At 43.8% G+C, this 21,935-nt stretch overlaps 1 protein-coding gene across 1 annotated transcript; it reads left to right on the plus strand.

The window, feature by feature from the left end:
* The first annotated feature begins 2,935 nt into the window (after positions 1-2,935).
* On the plus strand, positions 2,936-15,188 carry SLAMF7 (SLAM family member 7). The gene is made up of 7 exons (XM_045298374.1): positions 2,936-2,951; positions 7,884-8,210; positions 10,560-10,832; positions 11,023-11,136; positions 12,214-12,314; positions 14,004-14,066; positions 15,074-15,188. Exons 1-7 carry the CDS (start codon positions 2,936-2,938, stop codon positions 15,143-15,145), a joined length of 966 nt encoding a protein of 321 aa, XP_045154309.1. The 3' UTR covers positions 15,146-15,188.
* Positions 15,189-21,935: the final 6,747 nt, after the last annotated feature.

Here is a 21,935-nt window from a genome sequence, read left to right on the forward strand (position 1 = left end):
AGGCTGCAGTCCTTGATTGTCATCAGCAAGAGCTTCAAATCCTGCCTTTCAGCAAGCAAGGTTGTGTTATCTGTATATCACAAGTTGTGGTTAACCCTTTGTCCAAATCTGATGCACATTCTTCTTCCTATGAACTAGCTTCTCTGATGTCTTGCTCAGCAGACTGAATAAGCATGGTGAGAAGATACAACCCTGAGACACACCTTTTGAGATTTTAAACCATGCAGTATGCCCTTGTTTTGTTGGCACAACTGCCTCTTGACCCATGTGCAGGTTTGCCATGAGCACAATGAAATATTCTGGAATTCTCATTCTTGTCAAGGATATCCATAGTTTGCTATGATCCACACCGCCAAATTCTTTTGCATAGTCAATAAAGCACAGGTAAACCTCTTTTGGGTATTTTCTGTTTTTACCCAAGATCCATCTGACACCAGCAATGGTACCCCTTGTTCCACATCCTGGCCTTCTGCTCACTTTGGCCGTGCGACCATAACCCTTCAAGCATTAGGCTCCTTGTCTGTGAAAAGGAATTAGACTAAGTATTCCCTAAGATTCCTCCATCTGTGAGATGCTCTGGCCCTGGGCTTCCATGAGGAGGACACCATGACATGCTTTTTGATTCTAGTGCAGCCCCAAGTGTCCAGAGAAGCACTTGGGGACTGGATGGACATGAAGGAAGTTCTCTTCATCCTGGGCCACCAAATTTTGTTCTGTGTGCACTAATATTGTATTCTTTCTCATTATTTGCCTTCCTCTTCCTCCCATTCTCCTTTTGAGCCTTAGGGGACTACAGGAAGGGGAAGGGGGTGGTAACCAATTGGTAAGGGAGGTGACGTAGAGGAGGAGCTGTTATCCCTTCCTATTATGTAGAATATTTCAAGGCTACCTCTTCTGGTACCAGGAACCTCTGAGTCTTGGCCAGCGTAAAAGTGGATCCTGACTAAGCTCCCTCTAGCCCCAAAGGCAGGTTGGCTGGAGGGATATTCCCTTCCCTCTTAACTTTCTGGGTCACGTTTCTAGGAAGCTATCCAAAGAAATCTTATAAAACCTACTGTGCGTTGGGGTTTGTGCCTTGCACAGAGATGGAGCTCGCTAAGTTCTTCTTGACGAAAGGAGTAGCTGAGTGAGGCTCGCGTGACCTGCCCATGTAGTTCCTGATCGAACGTAAGACTTGGTGTCACATGTTGGGGGTGGGAAAGTCTTCATCAGAAAGAGAACTTCGCCCAGGTCACCTTTGAGCAGCTAAAGAGGGAAGTTGATTGTTCATAGACTCATTTCCCCAGGCTATTGGGAAAAGGGAAGAAAACTGGTTAGGTAGGGCTCACCAGTTCTACCTTCCTCTGAACCCCCATTTGGAAAATGATACACAGCTACTTGCGTCTTTCATGGTCGCTCTTCCCACCCTGTAGATGCAATGAAGGGTGAGCATCTTGCTCACCTAGGCGCGTGTTGGCAATGTGTCTTCCAGTCACACACCCATTTCAATCTAACAAGGAGCTGTGAATTTTGTGGCTTTTTTTTTTTTTTGGCACCCTTACACATTCTCTTGGCATTTTCCTGAAACCGTATATGTAGGAGGTAGATGTGGGGAGAGAGTAAAAGCAGTTACCGCCCAGGACTCAAATGCGTACACACGTGTTAAAGCCACATCCTTGCAGGTTTACCATCTTCCTGCCTTAAATATCTCCCCCAATCCCAATGCACCAATGCGATGACTTGAAGGTTTCCCTAATTCCAGGGAGGGTCCCCACTGGGGACAAGAGGTACTCTAGTGAGAGAATCAATGCTTTAAGTGATGAGTTTGAGAATAAATTTAATTTAAAATAACATTTATTGTATCTGTAAAATGCACTGAAGCTAATGTGATACCCCTGAGATGGCCCAAGAGAGAGCAGTTGAACATCTATTCTGGCCTTAGTCTTAAGAAAGTAGAGAGAGTCGCCTTTTGAAAAATAAGAATATTTAACAAGATGATTTAATAGAGGCTCAAGGGATCCTGAGTGTATATGCATTTATGACAGATAAATCATATGGGAAGGGGGAGGTATTTTAAAACGAGAAGCAGCTACATTTAGCAGAGAGCTAGCAGCAACCTCAAAGCTGTGGCACTAGCAGAGCAGTCTGTGCTTAGGGGGAGGACATGAGGAGGAAACTAAGCTCCTAATGAGGCCCAAGGCTTTGGAATTGACACCTGGACCCTTAAGGGGGCTGGAGAGAAGGAGTGCGGGAAAGGGTTAAAACTGGTAGACCCAAGGCAAATATCTGGAACCTTCCAACTTAGCCACAGTGCAAAGAGTCCAAGTTTCAGAGGTGCAGTGAGATTGGGTCAATCCTCAAATCATCACTAATTTAGTGTCCTAGGAAAAGCGATTTCATTTTATGGCATAAGGACCAAAATCTCTAATGATCAAAATTGCTTAAATTATTCAACATAATCTTTGTGATAAATGTATGGTACAAAGTAAACTCTAATTTTTCATCAGGGTTTTAAGAATTAGGAAACAAACTAAAATATATTATTGATAATAATTAACTAATAAATATTGGACATGCCCTGATGGTATAATGAGTTATATTTTAGGCTGCTAACCACGAGGTCAGCAGTTCATGCACCAGCTACACGGCAGCAGAAAGCTGAGGGTCCTCGACTCTCATAAAGATGTCAGGCTTGCAAACCCAGAAGGGCAGTTCTATCTTGTCCAACGGTCGCTATGCGTCACTATTGACTTGATGGGAATTAGCTTAGTTTTTTTGTTTGGGGATGTTTTTGTGTCTGTTTTTTTTTATTTTTTAAATTATTTCTTAGGGAACTCTTGTTGAGGTAGTTAAGCTTTAACAGAGATCAAAAAAATAAATTTCCAATGAAGCAATTTTTGTTCCCTGGATCAGGCAATGTGGAAATCTATCTTTTACAGGGAAAAGTACAAACAACATGAAGTATTATTACGGTAAGCAATTAAGTGGTGAAACGAAATAGGGTCTGGGTGCTTGGATCCATTAGGCCCAGAAAGTCCAGTGCCTGAGGCCCATAAAACCTTTAACTGAATTTATTTTACAACCTGTAGAAAATGAGATAGAATAATGTCTATATGATAATTAACCCAGCATGGATTATATTTGTCTTTATACCAACACACTTATAAAATGTAATTTTTAATATTTTGTGTTGAGGAGGGTGCTGAAGTAAACAGAAGTGCTTTCCACGGTATTTTGGTAAAGTTCCTTTAAAAAATTTCAATCTGACACATTATGTGAGGGTTTGCTCATTTACAGTTTTCCCTTAAATCTGCTTTCTTTTTCCCCTAGGTTCCTTGCTATCAGAAGATTTAGGTTTTGGTTTTAGTTCTGGTGCTATTTCTTGAAGAAACAACTTCAATCTCCTCTATTTCATTTTCTCACCTATAAACTTTATAGATGATTTACATCCCCAGTGCCCAGCATAGAACCTACCCAAAACAACAAAAATCCACTACCATTGTCAATTCTGACTCACAGTAACTCTATATACATATAGGGTTTCTTAGACTGTGAATCTTTATGTGAGTAAACAACCTCATCTTTCTCTTGTGGATTGGCTGCTGGGTTCGAACAACCAACCTTTCAGTTAGCAGCCCAGTACCCAAGCCACAGAACCACCAGGGCTCTGTCCTATAGTCCAGGGTAAATTAGTCTGTGCAATGTTGTTGTGGAAATAGCACAGACTTTGGAGGGTGCCATTATGGGTTCTGCAATTTACTGCTGTGGGTAAGTCAATTAGCCTCATTGCTCCTGATCTCTAAAATAGGGACATAAAAACATTCTTCCTCTAAGAGTTGTTAAGAGCGCTACATGATACTACAGTGGGTGCTGCCCCAAAGATCCAACAGTTTGAAGTTAGCAGGTGGTCTGCGGAGAAAGGTGCAGTAGTCTGCTTCTGTAAAGATGTACACTCTTAGAAACTCCAGGCGGGCGATTGCACTCTGTCCTGTAGAGTCATTATGAACCAGAACCTGCTTGAAGGCAGTGGGAGTTTTGTGTTGTGTTGTTGTGTTTTTACTTTATCTTATTTTATTTGATCACAACATAGCTTGGCCATATTTCAGAACTTCTTATCATTGATCTTTTTTACTTCCCACTCAAGGAAGCATACTGGAATGCAAGTGAGTCAGAATTCATCTGGAAATAACCTTGAATTTATTCTAACCTTTGTTAAAATGGATATGTCATCCTCAAACTTCTAAGCTATTTCTACTATTGTTGTTGTTTCCATGCAGAGTGACCCCATACAAACTAGAACCACTACATAGGGTTTTCTAGCTTGCAATCTTTAGCAGAACAGATTGCCAAGTTTTTCTCCTAAGTGGGCTAGAAGAGCCAACTTTTCAGTTAGTGTTACTCAATACCACCAAATCCATTCTTATTCGTAGCAACCCTATGAGATAGGGTAGAACTGCCCCCTTTGGGTTTCTTGGACTGTAACTTTTTATGGGAGTAGGAAGTCTTATTTACTCCCATTGATTAGCATTAGAAATCTCTATCTCACCTCCCAAGTTCCTGATCCCAGAATGAGAACCAGTGCCCCATGACAGGTAGATTTCAATTGTCTTAATTTTCATCAGAATCATCTCTCCTCTCACGAGGCAGTTCTGCTCTGCCCCACAGGGTTCCTATGAGTCAACTTTGGCTTGATGGCAGTGGAAGTGATGTCCCAGGGGTATGATTGATAATGTTTTCTAACATAAAATGACAACTATGTCTCTAAGGTGAACCAGAGACATATATGAACCATATATGCATGAATGGACTTTGGGATTGTATTTAATTCTAGCCCAAATCTAAGAACAATTAGTTCTTATGACATGATCCTGCTTGATGCTCACCCTCATGAAGATATCACTGAAAATGTGGGTGCTACAGCAAAGTGTGGTGAAGAAACTAGATGGTGCCTGGCTATCAGAAAGAATAGCATCTGGGTCTTAAAGGCTTGACAGCAGCCATCTAAGTGAGATGGTAACTAAGTCCACATGGAAGAAGCACACCAGCCTGTGTGATTCATGGATTGTAAATAATATAATCCAAATATAAAGGAGAGAATGGTATCAGATCTTGAATTGTGAAGACCTGATTTGTAGAAGGCTATGGATGACAATGGAAACCCAAAATCCATTGGCAGGGTACACATATGGATTAAGTCTTCAATGAATCTCCACTAATCATAGCTGAGGGATATGAATAGCCTTGTTATCAGATAGAGAGCATTGTAAAGTCAATTATGGCAGACATTGTTAGATTAGAAAGTAATGTCTTGTCTTTTGATCTGTCTTTTCACCCATTTTAAAGCTGTTTCCATTTATTGCGGGGGGGGGGGGGGCAGGGCGGGATGAAGAAGAAATACATGTGGATTAAACTTCTGGTGAACCTCCTCTGACCATGGACCAGGGATGTGAATAGCCTTACTAACATGCAGAATGCACTGGAAAGTGGATGGTTGCAGCTGCAGTTAGGTTAAAATTTCACATCTAGTCATTTGATATCGCTTATGATTCATTTAAATGTGTTCTAGTTGTTTTGTTTTGTTTTCTGTATGTGAAATGCAGGATAGCAAAATCTATGGAGACAGTAACTGGATTAATGGTTCATTAGGAGTGTGACAGGGCAGCTTGGGGGGGGAAATCAGGAGCTAATAACAATGGGTTCAAGAGCAAAGAAAATGTTCTAAAACTGATTGTGGTGATGATCATACAACTCTTTTTGATGTGACTGAACTATTGAATTGTATGATATGTGAATTATAAGGCAACAACTGTTGAAAAATCCAAGCTCTAAAAAATAATTTCTGGACTAAAAGAAAAGAATCAATTCTTCTATGGACAATAGAGAAGAGGGTGAAGGGAGATGTCGGACAGTGTAAGATATGACAAAATAATAACAATTTATAAATTATCAAGGGTTCATGAGGGAGAGGGGAGTGGAGAGGGAGGGGGGAAATGAGGAGCTGATACCAAGGGCTCAAGTAGAAAGCAAATGTTTTGAGAATGATGAGGGCAACAAATGTACAAATGTGCTTGACACAATAGATGGATGTATGGATTGTGATAAGAGTTGTAGGAGCCCCAATAAAATGATTTTAAAAAAAGAATCAGCACTTCTAGAAGCAATGAGATCTTCAGTTGTTAATGTCAAGGTCAGGAGTTCAAATCCACTAGCAGCTTCTCAGGAGAAAGATGAAGCTGTCTGTTTCCTTAAGAATTTATAGTCTCCAAATCCCTAAAGAACAGTTCTACTCTATCCTGTAAGGTTTTTATGGGTCAGATTTGACTCAATGGCAGTGGGCTTTTAAGGGGCCTTGGGAAGTAGAAGAAATAACTAAAAGGCAAAAGACATTTATACAGGTCTAAATACAGGCATGCACATATGTAAATATATATATAAGATAGGGAAATAGATCTATGTGCATATGTTTATATGTTAAGTATTGAGGTAGCAGATGGACATTGACTTCTACTGAAGTCCTCCCACAATGAAAGAACACTTTGTTCTAATAAACCAGCATTCTGTGATGCTCACCTTCCTGACACAATCCCTGAAGACAAAATGGGTTCTGAAGACAAAATGGGTGCATAAGCAAATGTGGTGAAGAAAGCTGATGGTGCCCAGCTATAGAAAGATATAGCATCTGGGGTTTTAAAGGCAAAGTCCACATGGAAGAAGCACACTAGGCTGTGTGATCATGACCCAATGGGTAGGATCAAAGACCCAAACCAAAAAATCATATCAATGTGAATGAGGAGGAGTGCGGAGTGGAGACCCAAAGCCCATCTATAGAAAATTGGACATCCCCTTACTAAAGGGTCACAAGGAGAAGACAAGCCAGTCAGGGTGAAGTATAGCATCGATGAAACATACAACTTTCCTCTAGTTCTTTAATGCTTCCTCCCCCACCCCTCTCCACTCTCTTGACTCCAATTCTACCTTACAAATCTGGCTAGCCCAGAACATGTGCACTCATACAGATAAGAGCTGGAAACACAGGGAATCCAGGACAAATAAACCCCTCAGGACAAAGAGAGAGGCTATACCAGGAGGGTAAGGGGAAGGTAGGGGGAGAAAGGTGGAACCGATCACAATGATCAACATATAACCCCCTCCCAGTGGGACAGACAACAGAAAAGTGGGTGAAGGGAGACATTGGTCAGTGTAAGACATGAAAAAAATATATAAATTATCAAGGGTTCATGAAGAAGAGAGGATGGGGAGGGGAGAAAATGAGCTGATATCAAGGGCTCAAGTAGAAAGGAAATGTTTTGAAAATAATGGCAACATATGTATAAATGTGCTTGACACCATGGATGGGTGCATGGATTGTGACAAGAGTTGTACAAGCCCCCAATAAAATGATTTTAAAAAAGAGTTACAGTCCCAAGGGCTCAAATAGAAAGTAAATATTTAGAAAATGATGATGGCAACATATGTACAAATATGCTTGATACAGTTAATGTATGGAATGTTATGAGAGCTTTAAGAGCCCTCAATAAAATGATTTTTGAAAAAGAGCTGTATGAGCCCCCAATAAAACGATTAAAAAATAATAATACCCACTTGCTCCTCCAAAGAACTTTCCAAAGCTGGTGCTGGGCTTTCTGGTCTACTGCAGAGCTTTGTTATTTCAGCTATCCATCTCTGAGAATGAGGTAGGATTAACTGCACTCGCCTCTCTCAAGCTGAGCACTGTGACCTTAATATAGCCCTGTAAGTGAAATTCAAATGGGAGTAACTCCTAGCAGCTTGTTGGGGTACACTGAGCATGTTTCTCCGGACCTTCTCAGAATTTGGAAGGAATGAGCAATTAGTGACAAGGACAAAGTCTCAACTTATTTAAGGTTCTCTCTGTGTCTCTGCAGGGTCAGCAGCTTCTGAAGGCCAGAAGGAACTGATTGGTGCCATTGGTGGGTCTGTGACTTTCCCTCTAAACCTCTCAGTAGTAAATGTTGGCAGCATTGTCTGGATCTTCAACTCAACTCTCGTGACCTTCCAGCCACCAAAGCCAGAAAAGCCACCCATGATTATAGTGACCCAAAGTCATAAAGAGGAAAGAGTGAGCTTCCGAAATGGAGAGTGCTCCCTGACACTCAGCAAGCTGCAGAAGAGTGACTCCGGTACCTACCGTGTGGAAGTACACAGCACAGTGAAACGGTTCTTCACTCAGGAGTATGTGCTGCGTGTTTATGGTGAGCAGAATTTGTCAAGAATGTGGAAGAGGGGATTCCTAAGGTTCATTAGTGGTATGACAGGGGAGGTTGTGAATGACATAGCTATAGCTGACTCCTGAGGTCCCTTCTACTCAAATATTCTATGATAGGTAGTGTGGGGCAGCAGTGAGTCAAACGGCAAATAACAATCACATCGTCCTAGGTCAAATGCTGACCCCTTACTCACTAGCCCCTTAAACACCCTACACAAATACTTAACCTCAATATTCCTATCTGTAATGGGGAGGAAAGTGATACCTAAGTTTAGCCTAAATGTCAATCACACCCCTTCCCTTACGGATTCCAACCAATTGAGAAGCAATCACACGAACCAAAAGATAAAAACAGCGACTTTATTTCTGGTAAATGTAAACAGAAGAAACACTTTCCTCTGTGTCTAAGTCAAGTAACACACCCAAGGAAATTTACTTACCAAGACAAATAATAAATAACTCTGTCTGCTACAAGAGGAATGGCTGCCACACCTTCATCGAACCCTACTGTCACAGACACCAGGAGGTGGTCCCCCAGCCATACTGGTAGAAGGCAGGCCAGGCGTCTTCAGCCAGGTGTGTTTTCCATAGAAATACAATTTAAGGGAGAAGACCTGAATTCTTCAGGCAAGCTAGCCTGGTATGTTAGACAGGGTTCTCTAGAGAAACAAAACCAGGGCACTTATGATTTGATATATTTATATAGATATATACAACATAAGAAATAAACAGTTAATTAGTCTATAGAGCAGTACAAATGGCTCAGTGAAACTCACTTCTGTGAGACAGCTAATACATTGGCAGTCCTTCAAGTCTTGAGGGCCACTGGGTGCAAGTCAAGGAAGCAGAGAGGTGAGTCCTCTGCAAAGCAATTGGGGGAATCTGGCCACAGGCAGCCAACAGCAAGGCAGGTCACCAACAGTCAACCAGGTGGCAGGGTCTGACAGTCCCCAGCTCAAGCAATGTATACTCCAGTAGCGTGGCAAAGCAGGTCTTGAAGGAACCTCAAACTATAGCAACACAGTCGATGGGTTAGATATCCCCCAGTCAGTGTAGCTTGCAAGTTGACGCAGAGAACCAGCTAAGGCAGTCGCACACTGGTCTGATTATCAAAGAGCAAGAGACAAGAAAGGCAAGGCTCACCGAGCCATTTATCTCTCTGTCCTTCAATTAATCCCACATATGTTCATTGGCCATGTGGGCACAATAAACCAACCTATCACACCTAGGAAGGAAGAAAAGGGCAAACCCCATGGGATCCATTTGCCTTTAACAACTCAAACTGTAGAGGAAGGTAGATGATGAATATCTGCTTCCCAGTCTCTCACTAATTAATTAACCAGCTGCTTGTCCTCTGAGGGGAAGGCGTGTGCATCAGGTAGAGATGGAGACCAGAAGTGTTACTCCCGCTTCCTCCCGGAGAGTAACATCAAATCTCTCGAAGGAAGCTCACGAACAGGCTATCCCATAGCTAAATTTGGCCCGTTTTGATATTCGCACAAATCAGACCCTATTGTTCCACCTCTTTTGTGTTTGGCTGATGAGTATGCCTGCGAGAGTCACGCGCAATGGAGCAGTTATTTGTTCTTTTTACCAATTATGTAGAGATCTCCATTCCTCCCTCCCTCCTGTCCTTCCTCGCCCCCTCCTTTCCCCACTCCCTCCTTCTCTCCCTTCCTCTCTTCCTCTCCTTCCCTGCATCCCTTTCTTGCTTCCTCTCCTCCTCCCTTTTTCACTCCCTCTTCCCTTCTGCCCTCAACTCTGCACTGCTTTCAGGCAGACTGGGCTGGGCACTGGCCACGCGGGGCTTGGTCGGACCCAGACACTGAGGAGACAGTCTGCAAGCCCTCCCTGGTGCTGGGAGGTGAACGCATGGTAAAAGGGAAGAGTGGGTTAGGCCCTCCTCTGTAGTCAGGCTGCTCACTGCCTGTTTGCTAGTGCTTCCATCTGTCCGTCTGTCCATGTACCCACCTACCCTGCACCAAGGACCCACCTCGAGGCCAGCAGGCTGTGACAGGTGGTGGGGAATCCTCCAAAAAATGAACAGAATGTGTGCAGTTAGTCCAGCACGTGGTGTTTTGTTATATTTCATAACTGGCAACTGGGTTCCATCATTATCAGAATTATTATTACCAGAATTATAGAATCATGGGCAAGCCGACTTGGATGTTCTCTTTCCCAGATAATCATGAGAATTCTGCCCTGATAGGCTGCTTCCTCCCTCCTCTGGAATGCTCCCCAGGAAATCCAGGTTCAGGAGGCCCAGGGAGGGATCATTCAGAGCACGGGCTCTACGCAGAGTTTCCAGCCCTGATGGTCTGTGTCTCTTTCACAGAACACCTTTCAAAGCCCAAAGTGACCATGGGTCTGGAGAACACAAAGAATGGGACCTGCACGGTCAATCTCACATGCTCCCTGGAACAGCAAGGCGAGGATGTGACTTACAGCTGGAAGTCCTTGGGGAAGGCAGCCAATGAGTCCCATGTTGGCGCCATCTTCCCCCTTTCCTGGAGACTGGGGGAAAGGAACATGACCTTCATCTGCGAAGCCACGAACCCTGTCAGCAGTAACATCTCACACCCTGTCTCGTCCTGGAAGCTTTGTGAAGGTGCGGCTCTTCCTTTGCTTCAGGAGCCTTCTGGTCCTGGTCCCCACGGGAACAATCCTTGTTCAAAGACTGAAAGCCCTCAGAAAGTCGCTGGGCGGGGAGGAAGGTGGTGGTTACTTCAACATCCAGGCTACTTAGAGTTTCCTAACACTCTTCCTTTTCCTGTGCCCTTCCTGCTCTCTCTTTAAAGGTGCTGCCGAGGGCTCCGGTGTCCCCACGACTCTCCTGTACTACCTGTTGATGTTCGTGCTCTGTATACTGATTCTAGGACTCCTTTTAATGATACAGAGAATGAGAAGAAAAGGTTTGAACTCCCCTAAGTTGGACCATGCGCTATTCTTGCCCTTTTGTATTTGAAGAGCACACGCCAACCTGTGTGCCAGGTTTGGTATTGGCACTGAGGAAATAGAGCTGAAGGAGTCATAATCTCTTACCACAAGGCCAACACAGTCAGCCTTCACCCTTAGTTCCAGAGAAGAGAGTGCTTGAGTCCATTAACGTCACTCTTGAGGTCAACTCCTAGTGCATGGCTGCGCCTTTCCCTCCTCTGGAGCACCAGGTTCTGACCCAGCCAGGACTGTTCCAGTGACAGGGCTGGCCTCCAACTCTGAGCTCCCCACAGACCAGCACCTTCCACTCTCTTCCATCTAGCCAATGCTGACTCATAGCGAACCCCTGCGGGTTTCTGAGACTATAATTGTTCACGACAGTAAAACATCTGTCTTTCTCCCATGGAGCTGCTAGGAATTTTGAACTCCCAACCATGAGGATTGCAGCCCAAGGCTTAACCACTACACCAGGGCTCCACCTTCCACTAGTCCTTCCTAATTGCTTCCCTGTCAGAGGCCCCATCCAGTCCTCTTCAGTGGCTCAATCCCAGATTTTTCTCTTAACTTCCCATCTCAGGCTGGGCACAGCCTTCCTGGAGATGCCCTAAATGGCCAAAGAGTGGCTCGATCCTTCCCTCTCCTCCATGCCATGGTCTGTGTCTCCCCACCCTGCTGTTCTGGTTGCTCAGGCTCCAGCTGCACAAAGTGGGCCTTGAAAAGACTCCTAAACAGAAGTCTTGTGTGGTATGCACATGTTGAGATTACCCCTCTTTCTCAGGAGCCTTCGGGAAGCATTTCTAACCGTCTTTGCCTCCCACTTTGGCTGCCTCGATCCGATTGAGAGCAGGAAGTGAGTGAGGAAGGTGACCAGTTTATCCCGGTTTGTCTGGGTCTTTCCTGGCTTTAGCCCTGACACTTCTGTGGGATGAAAAACCCTTCATTTTCAGGAAAATTGGGGTGGTTGGTCCCCCTCAGTGATTGGATGGGGTGGCGGGTGCCTGGGGGTGATGAGTGGTCTGAGAGACTAATTCTGACTCTCCAATTGGCTTCAGTGATTGCTGAAAAAATAAAGGGAATCGAAATACATCAAGACATTCCCACCATCTGCTCCCATTTGGAAGATGCGCTGTATGACAAGATCACTTACCCCAGTGTGAGTTCTTTCTCATCTCTCACCGGTCTCTTTCTTCTCTCCAACGTTCTCCTGGTTCTGCTTGGGGTGGCCACATGAGCTTAGGCAGCATGAGGGTAGGGAGGGGCAAAAGGAGCCCTTGAAGCCCTATGCACCCATGCCTCCCCCCAGCCTGTATGAATTCTTTCTTGTGCAGGAACTGGAGCTATATCTCCAGAGCACCTGGTTCTAACCCAACCAGTACCACTCCCACATGCTCCATAGAGCCATCCTCTCTAACCCACGGTCCACACCAGCCCCTTCAACAGCCAGTCCTCGTGCAGTGGGATGGGACAGTGGGTAGAGAAGGGTGGCTCTGACCTTTTGTTGGAGTCCTTGTAGCCTGGAGATGCCTCTCTCCACTAAGGGGACTCCATGAGTCATCTGGCTTTATTGCGCCCACACTGAAGGCTGTCTAAGTGTAGGGCATGGAGCTGACGTGAATGAACACAAACGTCATTCAAAGGAAACTCTATGAAAGAACATCTTATGAGTAAAGCATTAACAAGATGCAAATTGGGCGAACTTCGGAAGCCTCCCCAGGAGCAATCATCACAGTCCAGGCTGCACTAGCTCTGGAGAGGTCACAGGAATCGTTCCTACATTGGCCCTTTTAATAAAGGAATAGAAATACTTTGATACCTCAAAACCCTAATGTTACTTCAGCCTTCAGTGCCTCCTCCTCAGATCGCGGAGGAGACACTCTGTTTCCTCTTTGAAGCTGCAAGTGTTCCTGAGAGCGCTGTCTTTCTTCTCTTTCTCTGTGCCCCGCTCAGGCCAGTGCAGTCACTTTATCACCATCCCCCCACCCCCACCCCCCTTGCTCAGGAACATCCCCAGGAAGCCACAGGACTCTCCTAGAAGCCCAGGGATAAACTTAACTGACGTGGCATCTTATTCTCCACGCAGGGAGGGGTTTTTCCCTATTGTTTTTGTTTGGCTTTCATTTTTGTTTTGTTCTGTAGTCACGTTTACTGAGTGGCTTCGAGTTGCCTTTTGAATGAGGGAAATTTTTATTTGCAACATTGACATTACTACATAGGATTATGCGCTTTTCAGTAAACCAGTTGCCATCACCCTGGTTCCTGGCAACACCATGTGTGTCAGAGGACAACTCAGTAGGTCACCACGTCTTTCTTCTGAGGGACCTCTGGCTGGAATCCGACAAGTAACCTTGTGGTTGGTGGCCCAGCCCTTGAACCACTTGCTTCAACCCAGGGACTGCCAAGCTAGTTTACGACACACAAGCCAAACTCACTGCCATCGGTGGGTGCTGACGCAGAGCGACCCCAGAGAACAGGGTCGAACCCCACTGCGGGTTTCTGGTACTGTAACTGCTATGGGAGTAGAAAGCCCTCTCTTTCTCCCTCAGAACAGCTGGTGGTTTTGAATCACTGACTATGCAGTTAGCAACCCAATGAGTAACCCCTAGAGGCTTGTAACTAATGGGACTTCAGTATTTTGTTTGAATTCATTTAGAGCATAGATTTAGTCTTTCAACTGCTTCATGGATGGGAAAAATGATCATAGAAGTCACCGGCAGGAGCATGGCCCACCACCGGACCGAATCCAGTTCCAAACCTTCTCTGTCTCCCTCCACTTTTGCTTTCCCCTCTCTGGTCTATGCGACTCCAGAGTGGGTGATTATTTCTTTTGTTTGTTTTTTAATAGAAAGCTACCCCAGAGGAAGATCTAATACATACACTTTATTCCGTTGTGCACATTCCAAAAAAGGTAAGACACTTTATAGCTGAACTTTGTCTTAGTTGTTCCATCCCTTTCCTGATGCACGCTCAGGTTAAAACGTCTTAGACCCCAAACCAAACCAAATTCACTGCCACCGAGTTGATGCTGCCTCGTAATGACTAGGTCAGGATAGAATTGCCCCTGTGAGTATCCGAGACAGTGACTCTTTTTGGGAGTAGAAAGCTCTGTCTTTCTCCCACAGAGTGGCTAGTGGTTTCAAACTGTAGATCTTGGGATCGCAGCCCGACTGGTAACCACTACACCATGACTCCAAGGCCTCCCATTTCCTGTACTAAGATACACCTGGGCACTCCTTCATTCCCTTGCTTAGGATTGCATCAAATTGGGGGGAATAGGAGAGAATTGTGTTTTAGGAGTCAACTAGGATAATTTTCAACAGATACCAATAAGAGAAGGTTCTAGGTAGAAATTATTAAAAAAAAACAACTTGGAAGATCCTGACTAAAGTCATGGATGAGAGACAAAGAGTTGCTGGGGAGGAGACTCCAGCTTGCCTCTGAGCCACCAATAAATGGAGAAGGAGGAGATTCCTACTTCTTTTCCTTCAGCTACTTGACATCTGATTGGCACTCTCCCCTCACTCACTCTACAAGCATGGAGAACTTTAAAGCCTATTCCACTACAAATTACGCTTGGCAGAAACAATGGTAGGTACCTCCATGTTGTCTCCTGTCCTAACCAGATCAGAAAAGATGGAGATCATTAAGTAATTTGCTTAATTACCAGAAAGAGCAATTCTGATGGCTTATTGGGAGGAAGTTCAGTTCCTCCACGGCAAATTGGCAACACTAGGAGGAAGTATTAAACAGTTGAAGCAAGCACAGTGTGTGTGTGTAGTGGGTAGGGGAGAAGAGGGGGAAGAGGGACAGGCCGGCAGTTGGTTTGGGAAACCTTAGAAATGAAGTGGCTTGGGTGGCAGGATCCCACGGGAGATCCATGCCCCATAGTCTCCAGTGCTACTTACCTTCCAACAGGTGGACAACCCCCCCTCACCACCCATGACTGCAGACACACCAGGGCTGTTTGCCTATGAGAATATCATCTAACTCTTCTCACATCTCATCCCAAAGCAAGCTAGCAAGCAAAAGAATTCACCGACTTGACCAGAAACATCAAGGAAGACGTGGTGGCGTGAAATTTCTTAATACAGCTCTTCTATCCATGTCTCTGTAACTCCCAGCAAATGGTTTGGTGGACTATGCAAATAGGGCGTTTGTGACACCGATATAAGGAATGGGTCAATTTTCATGACCACCCCGCTGGCTAGAAAGGATGAGCTATCTTTGAAGCAAGAGCAGAGACAGCAAGCCCAGGACCACGGAGAAAGCACGTCCAAGATCTATCTGCAGCGCAGACACCAAGATGCACCTGAAACTGTGGCACGGGGAAGGGGGAAACTGAGCCTGAGACACATTTTTTAATCTAGAATGGAAGACTGAGAGTGGAGAATGGTATTTACAAACCAAACTTTAAAGACAGCTCTTTCAACTCAGCCAGTGCATCTCAGGTGCAGCCAGTGCTTGCCTATCCGGGAGGTTTGTTTTCTTTGGTTGTTTGATTATTTGTTTGTTTGGTTGGTTGCTTTGCTTGTTTTTTTGTTTGTTTGAAACAAGTCAGTTTCAATTTTACTTCTCCTCCTTTTATAGCCACTCAAACCAGGGGCTGATGGGTAAAGAATCTGGAGGTTTTTAAGGTTGTCACCCTTTTATGTTTTAAAATTTTTTAAATTTTATTTATTTTGTCACTATTTCCCCCTTTTATTTGTGGGATAAAAGCATACAAACAAAAAGATAGTGTGTCTCAGTCACAACACCCACCCCACCCATCCCCGGTGTGTGATTCTTCCCTCTTTTCTTTTTATTTTTCCCACCCACTCTCCCTCCTTATTCTCCTGTCCTTAGCTTCTCCCTCCCACCCCTGCCCTGGGCCGCATCATAGTCTTCAGTCTTTTCCTTTGGTATAAATCCATTTTTTTCTTTATAATAATGGTGTCATAAAATATTTCTCTTTCTGAGACTGACTAACTTTGCAGAGCATAATGTCCTACAATGTTGTCCCTGTCATTAGCTGTTTAACATACTTCTCATTGTTTTATACGGGTGTATAATATTCCAATGTTTATATATACCAAATGAAGTTTTTGATTATTTATCCATTTTCCTCCACAGACCAGGCTTTTGTTTGTTTCCGTCTTTTTGCTAATATAGAAATTGCTCACAATAGACATAACTGTGCATATATCTGTTCTTGTTTCGGGCTCCATTTCCTTAGGGCATATTACAAGTTGAGAGATTGCAGGGTCATAGGGTAATGCTGTAGTTGCATTTGCTTAAGGAAGTGCTAAACTGTTTTCCATAGTGGTTGTACAGTTCCGCAACACCACTTGCAAAGTATGAGTGTCCCAACCTCTCCACATCCTCTCCAGCATTTATTATTTTCTGGTTTTTGCTTTGTTTTGTTTTGATTTAATTTTGCTAAGAATGTCAGTGTGAAGTGGTATCTCGTCATTGTTTACTTTGTATTTCTCCTATAGCTAATGAACACAAGCATTTCTTATCTGACTGTTGGACACCTGGATGTCATCTGTAGTCATTGCCTATTCATGTCTTGTGCCCATTTTTATTATTGAGTCAGTTGTGTGTTATAGTTTTCTATAGATTTTTGAAATTAGCCCTTTATCTGGAATATTATTCCCAAACATGTTTTTCTTATCAGTGTGTCCTCTTTTTACTCTTTTGATGAAGTCTTTAAAAAGATTTTTTTTATGAAATCTTTTAATATGCGTGCATGTCATATTTTTCAGAAAGTCCCAGTCCTCTATTTAGTCTTCTGTAGTATTGATGTATCGACACCTTGTATTAGGGCCATTAAGTTTGTCCCTTTTTATCATTTATGATCTTTATGGTGGTAGCACCTCTATTTTGGTCTTTGGTCCATATTGTGCTTGTTTTAGTGCATTGTGTGAGATATGGGTCCTGTTTCATTCTTTTGCAGATGGAGATCCAATTTTCCCAGCACCATATATAAAAAAAGGCTATCTCTTCCCCACTTACTGTATTGTAGTCCTTTGGCAAAAATCAGCTGTCTGTAGGTGCTTGGCTGTATTTATGGGTTCTCTGTTCTAATCCACTGTCATACCAATATTAAGCTATTTTTGGTTGCCATAGTTATATAATAGGTTTTAAAATCAGGAAGTGAATGATCTAATTTATTTTTAGTTAATATTTATTTATTTTATTAAAAGATCATTTTATTGGGGACTCTTACAGCTCTTATAGCAATCCACATATCAATTGTATCAAGCATATTTGTACATATGTTGCCATCATATGTACACTTCTTTCTATTGAGCCCTTGGTATCAACTCCTCTTTCCCCTCCTCAATCCTCATGACCCCTTAATAAATTATAAATTATTATTATTTTTATATCTTACACTGACCGTTGTCTCCCTTCCCCCACGGTTTCTGTTGTTCATCCCCCTGGAGGGTGTGTGTGTGGTTATGAACAGATCATTGTGATTGGTTCCCCCTTATTTGTTTGTTTGTTGTTGTTTTCTTTTGTTTTTTAGTAGTGTTTTGTTTACCCTGTTTCTTTCCTTTCCACATAAAGTTGGTGATTAGTTTTTTCATTTCCTTGAAGAATTGTATGGGGACTTGGGTCATAATTGCATGAGATTTATAGAGTGTTTCAGTAATATTCAGTAATATTGAATAATTTTACTATATTAAGTCTTCCTATCCATGATCATGGAATATTCCTTCATTTGTGTATGTCTCTTTGTTTCTTGTAAATGTGTTTTAAAGTTTTCTTTGTATAAGTCTTTTGTTTCTCTGGTTAAATTTATTCCTAGGTATCTATCTTTGCAGTAGTTCTTGTAACTGATTTTTCCATTTCAATTTTCCTTTTTCGAATCCTCTTCTTTAATATAGAAGAATCAAATTAATTTTTGCATGTTGATCTTATAGCTTACCAAGTTGCCAATTTTTTTTCCAAATAGTTTTTTAATTGAACCTTGGGGGCTTCTATGTATAGGATTATGTCACCTGAAAATAAAAAGAGTTTTATTTCTTCCATGCAAATTTGGATGCCTTTAATATATTTTGGGGTCTGAGGTAGTTAGTTTATTGTGCCAACCTGGCCAATAAACACATGTGGGGTTAATTGAAGGGCAGAGGGATAAATGGCTCGGTGAGCCTCACCTTTCTAGTTCTCGGGTCTCTTGCTTTGTGATGGTTGGACCAGGGTGCAGCTGCCTTAGCAGTTCCCTGCTTCAACTGGCAAGGCTCACTTCCTGCAAGACATCCCTGAGGAGAAGTCACATGGATCTACCCCAATGCAGCCCTGGGTGCTGGAGCACCGGTGTGAAGACCCCTGCCAGCACTGAGATGTTTACACATTCAATGACTCAGCTTTCCTCCTGCAGTCGGCATCATTGCCTCTGTTGTGTGAGATGGAGGACTTTGTGGACTGGTGTTGGGTTAATGGGTTAATGTTGGACTTGTGGGCTTGGGCAGCACTGGGTTGGGATGTTTTCTCGATGCACACTTAACCTTTATATAAAACTCTCTCTTATACATGTTTCTGTGGATTTGTTTCTCTAAAGTACCCAGACTAACACAGTGTCTTATAACTCTGGTAACGACTTCCAGTGCTTGTCAATACAGGTTTGTGTGTTGCTGTAATGTTGAAGTAGGTTCAGCAGTTTTCAAACTAAGTTCAGACGAGGAAGAAAGACCAGTGATCTACTTAAAAGTCAACCAATGAACACTTATGGATCACAACAGTCTGATCCACAACCAATCATGAGGTTTTTGCAGGAACCACCTACGACCATCAAATTGAATTCAATGTATAGTGACCTTATATACCATTTCTGAGGTTGTAAGTCTTAATAGAAGCAAATAGCCTCACCTTTCTCCAGTGGAGCAGTTGGTGGGTGTGAACCACTTACTTTGCAGATAGCAGTTCAATGCTTACCCAATAGTGCCACCAGACCAGGCAGTGTTTGATTCTCTTGTGTGTGAGGTCACATGATTGCAGAGTTGTTGAAATAGCAGCTAACAAGAACAAATCAACAGAATGCTGGTGAGATCTACATTGATGCAACCTCTACAATGACACTGTCCCCCAGTGCAGGCCACTGTGCCCTTCTCCATCCTGCAGTCTACAGCCTTTAAGCAGCAGTGTGAACCTGAATTCACACCTAATATTTGGTATTCCACACTGAGATTGCTGCTTCTGTGGCAGAGGCATGGGTATTTGCCCGATTCTACTGGAGAATATACATCATTCAGGTTCCACTAGCATTTTGTACTTTCTTGAATTTCTCCACCACAGACAAGTCTGACACCCATACCTTCCAGACCCGTGGGGCTTTCATGTACATTTTTTCCATAGTTATTTAAATGGCTCCTTTGAGAAAAGCTGATCTAGGCTACATGTGTCTGGTTTATAGATGCTGAGATAGAGGCCCAGCAGAACTTAATTTGCCCGCAATTGCATATTTCAGTGTGGCAGATCCAAGGATAATAGAAGCAATGCTTACTCCACTGCCCACCATCCACTGCAGCGCACAGGGAAAACAGGGCCCAAAGTTTAAGCAGAGTGGATCCTCTCTCTCCACAGAGGAAAGGACCTAGCTCTAAAGACAGACAAGTCTGGGTCTAAATCCTCTTACCAGCTGAGTGACCCTGGCTAACAATTTGGGCTTTGTGAGCCTCTTTTCTGATCTCTAAAACCTTCATAAGATGTGTGATGTGGGGATGAAATGAAACAAAGTAAAGGCATTTGGCACATAGTAATGGATTCGTACGTGGTGCAGGATGCTTAGGGAAGGAGATAGTTAATAAAAAAGGGGTTATAACTTCTCAAAAGTCATCCTAGTATTGATAAAAGACAAAAGCACTGACATAGAGAATCAGCCCTTGATGGAGAGTCATCTGGCTAGGAAGAAGAAAGAGTGGGATTTCATGTCCCTCCCAAGTGTTGAAAGAGCTGAAAGAAAAAAAAAACAACACCAAACTTATTACGCACGAAGAAGATCAAGAAACCCTCTCCTTTCCAAAAGGGACCAGTAAGATTTATGTACAAAAACATGCATTATTGTACTATTTTTAATGGTGACATTTCCAAACCTACCTGAGATGCTGACCCTTAATGAAAGGCTCAGCAAATGCAGACATGAAGACGTCTGGGTTACCGAGCTATGTAGATAACACAGATGATGCTATGGCATCATACATGAGAAAAGTAGAACTCCAAACGCAGGGTGCCACATGATTACATGTAGTTGAACAAGTTCTACACTTTTAAATATGAAAAACACGAGGAAAAAATTGGAAGAAAATACATGAAACGACTACCACCTGTTATTTGGTGAGGGCTTGGTTTTAGTCTGTCTTCATTTCCTACGTGATCTTCAGGGAGAAGACACCCATCGCATCGTGTGGTGAAGCAGTTTGGTTAAATGTGCCGTGAGAAAGAAACAGGTGTTGCCTGCTGAGAGGGACTGAGAGGAAAGTCTGAGACCCACTTGTTGAGGGCTGGGTGGTGCGGGCGTATGGAAAGTCTCCTCAGAGTGCGAATAGGGTGGGGACAGGCGAGGAAGCCCCCCAGCGTGATGATCAGAGGAAAAGATTACTCTTCCTCAGAGAAGGTGTCTTGAGGTGAGGAGAGCTGCAGATGGGTGAAGGTTGGGGAGGTGAAGTTCAGGAACCGCTGGACCTGTCAATGAATCTGCTCCCCTACTCTCCCCTCCTCAGAGCCAGGTCAGAGGCTAAGGTAGTGAGGATCCGTCTTTTTCTTTTCTTTTTAACTAGGAGAGAAAATGGGGCTCTGGGAGATCAAAAGGTCTGGAGTCCAGATAGATCCAGTGAGCTCTCTCTCAAAGGTGGTTGCAGCAGGAGTCTTTGCAGGGAGAGCTCAACTGGCAAGCAAAGGAAACCACCAGCGGCCCCAGAGCAGTGTGGTTTGTGAGATGTGTGTCTGCACCATTCTCCTCAACCACCCAGTGAACCGTTTAGTCACCAGCAGTGCGGTGAGCATCACTAAGTCGCAGGCACTATGGGAAACAGCGGGAATGAAATTTGTGAGCAGGAACAGAGGTCTCTACTTTCAGGGTGTTGACATTCTAACAAGGGGAACTAACACTCAAATTACCCCTCAAATAGGGGGGGAAATGGGGTGGAGGAGGTGTCTGACCTTCTCTGACTTCACAAGAAGGAGAGAGATTGATCATCAGCCCCTGCCCAAGGCTGAATTCCTAGGAAGCAGAGGTCAAACATGCCTCCTTGTCAAACTCATTACCAACTCCGATATCATTTGTCCCTCCCACGTCACCCTCTCCTTCTCTGCTGGGTTTCATAGTCCAGTTCAGTGGCTACATTGGACTCAAGGACCATACTCAGTGCTGAGGCTTCCAACTAGGGATGTTAATAGGAACTCAGGATATAAATCTTCAAGCAGGACAGCTTCCTCGGTCCAGAGTGCTGACAAGCTTCTCTCTACCGCCTAGCCCCTTCAACTTCCTATGGCCCACTTGAATAAGTGTTATAAAATTCTTTCAGCTCTTCTGGTAAGTGCACCCCTCTCCACCAATAAGCCTCAAGCTGAGGTACTCAATTCTCTTGCTCCTTAAGTTGGTAGGGCAAGCTCCACCAAATGCCCAGAGGTCCCCGTTCTGCCAGCAAGCCTCCTGCCCAAAGGCACTCAGTTCTCTCACTCCATGGCCAGAGAGCCTGCTGTGCCAGTGTCCCACTTCTACTGCAAGACATCCCTAAGGAGAAGCCACATGGACCTATCCCGATGCAGCCCTGGGTGCTGGAGCAGCCGTGTG

This window comes from Echinops telfairi, unplaced genomic scaffold (genome assembly GCF_000313985.2).
Source record: "Echinops telfairi isolate 266 unplaced genomic scaffold, ASM31398v2 ScPeMD7_7425;HRSCAF=8463, whole genome shotgun sequence".
NCBI lineage: Eukaryota > Metazoa > Chordata > Mammalia > Afrosoricida > Tenrecidae > Echinops > Echinops telfairi.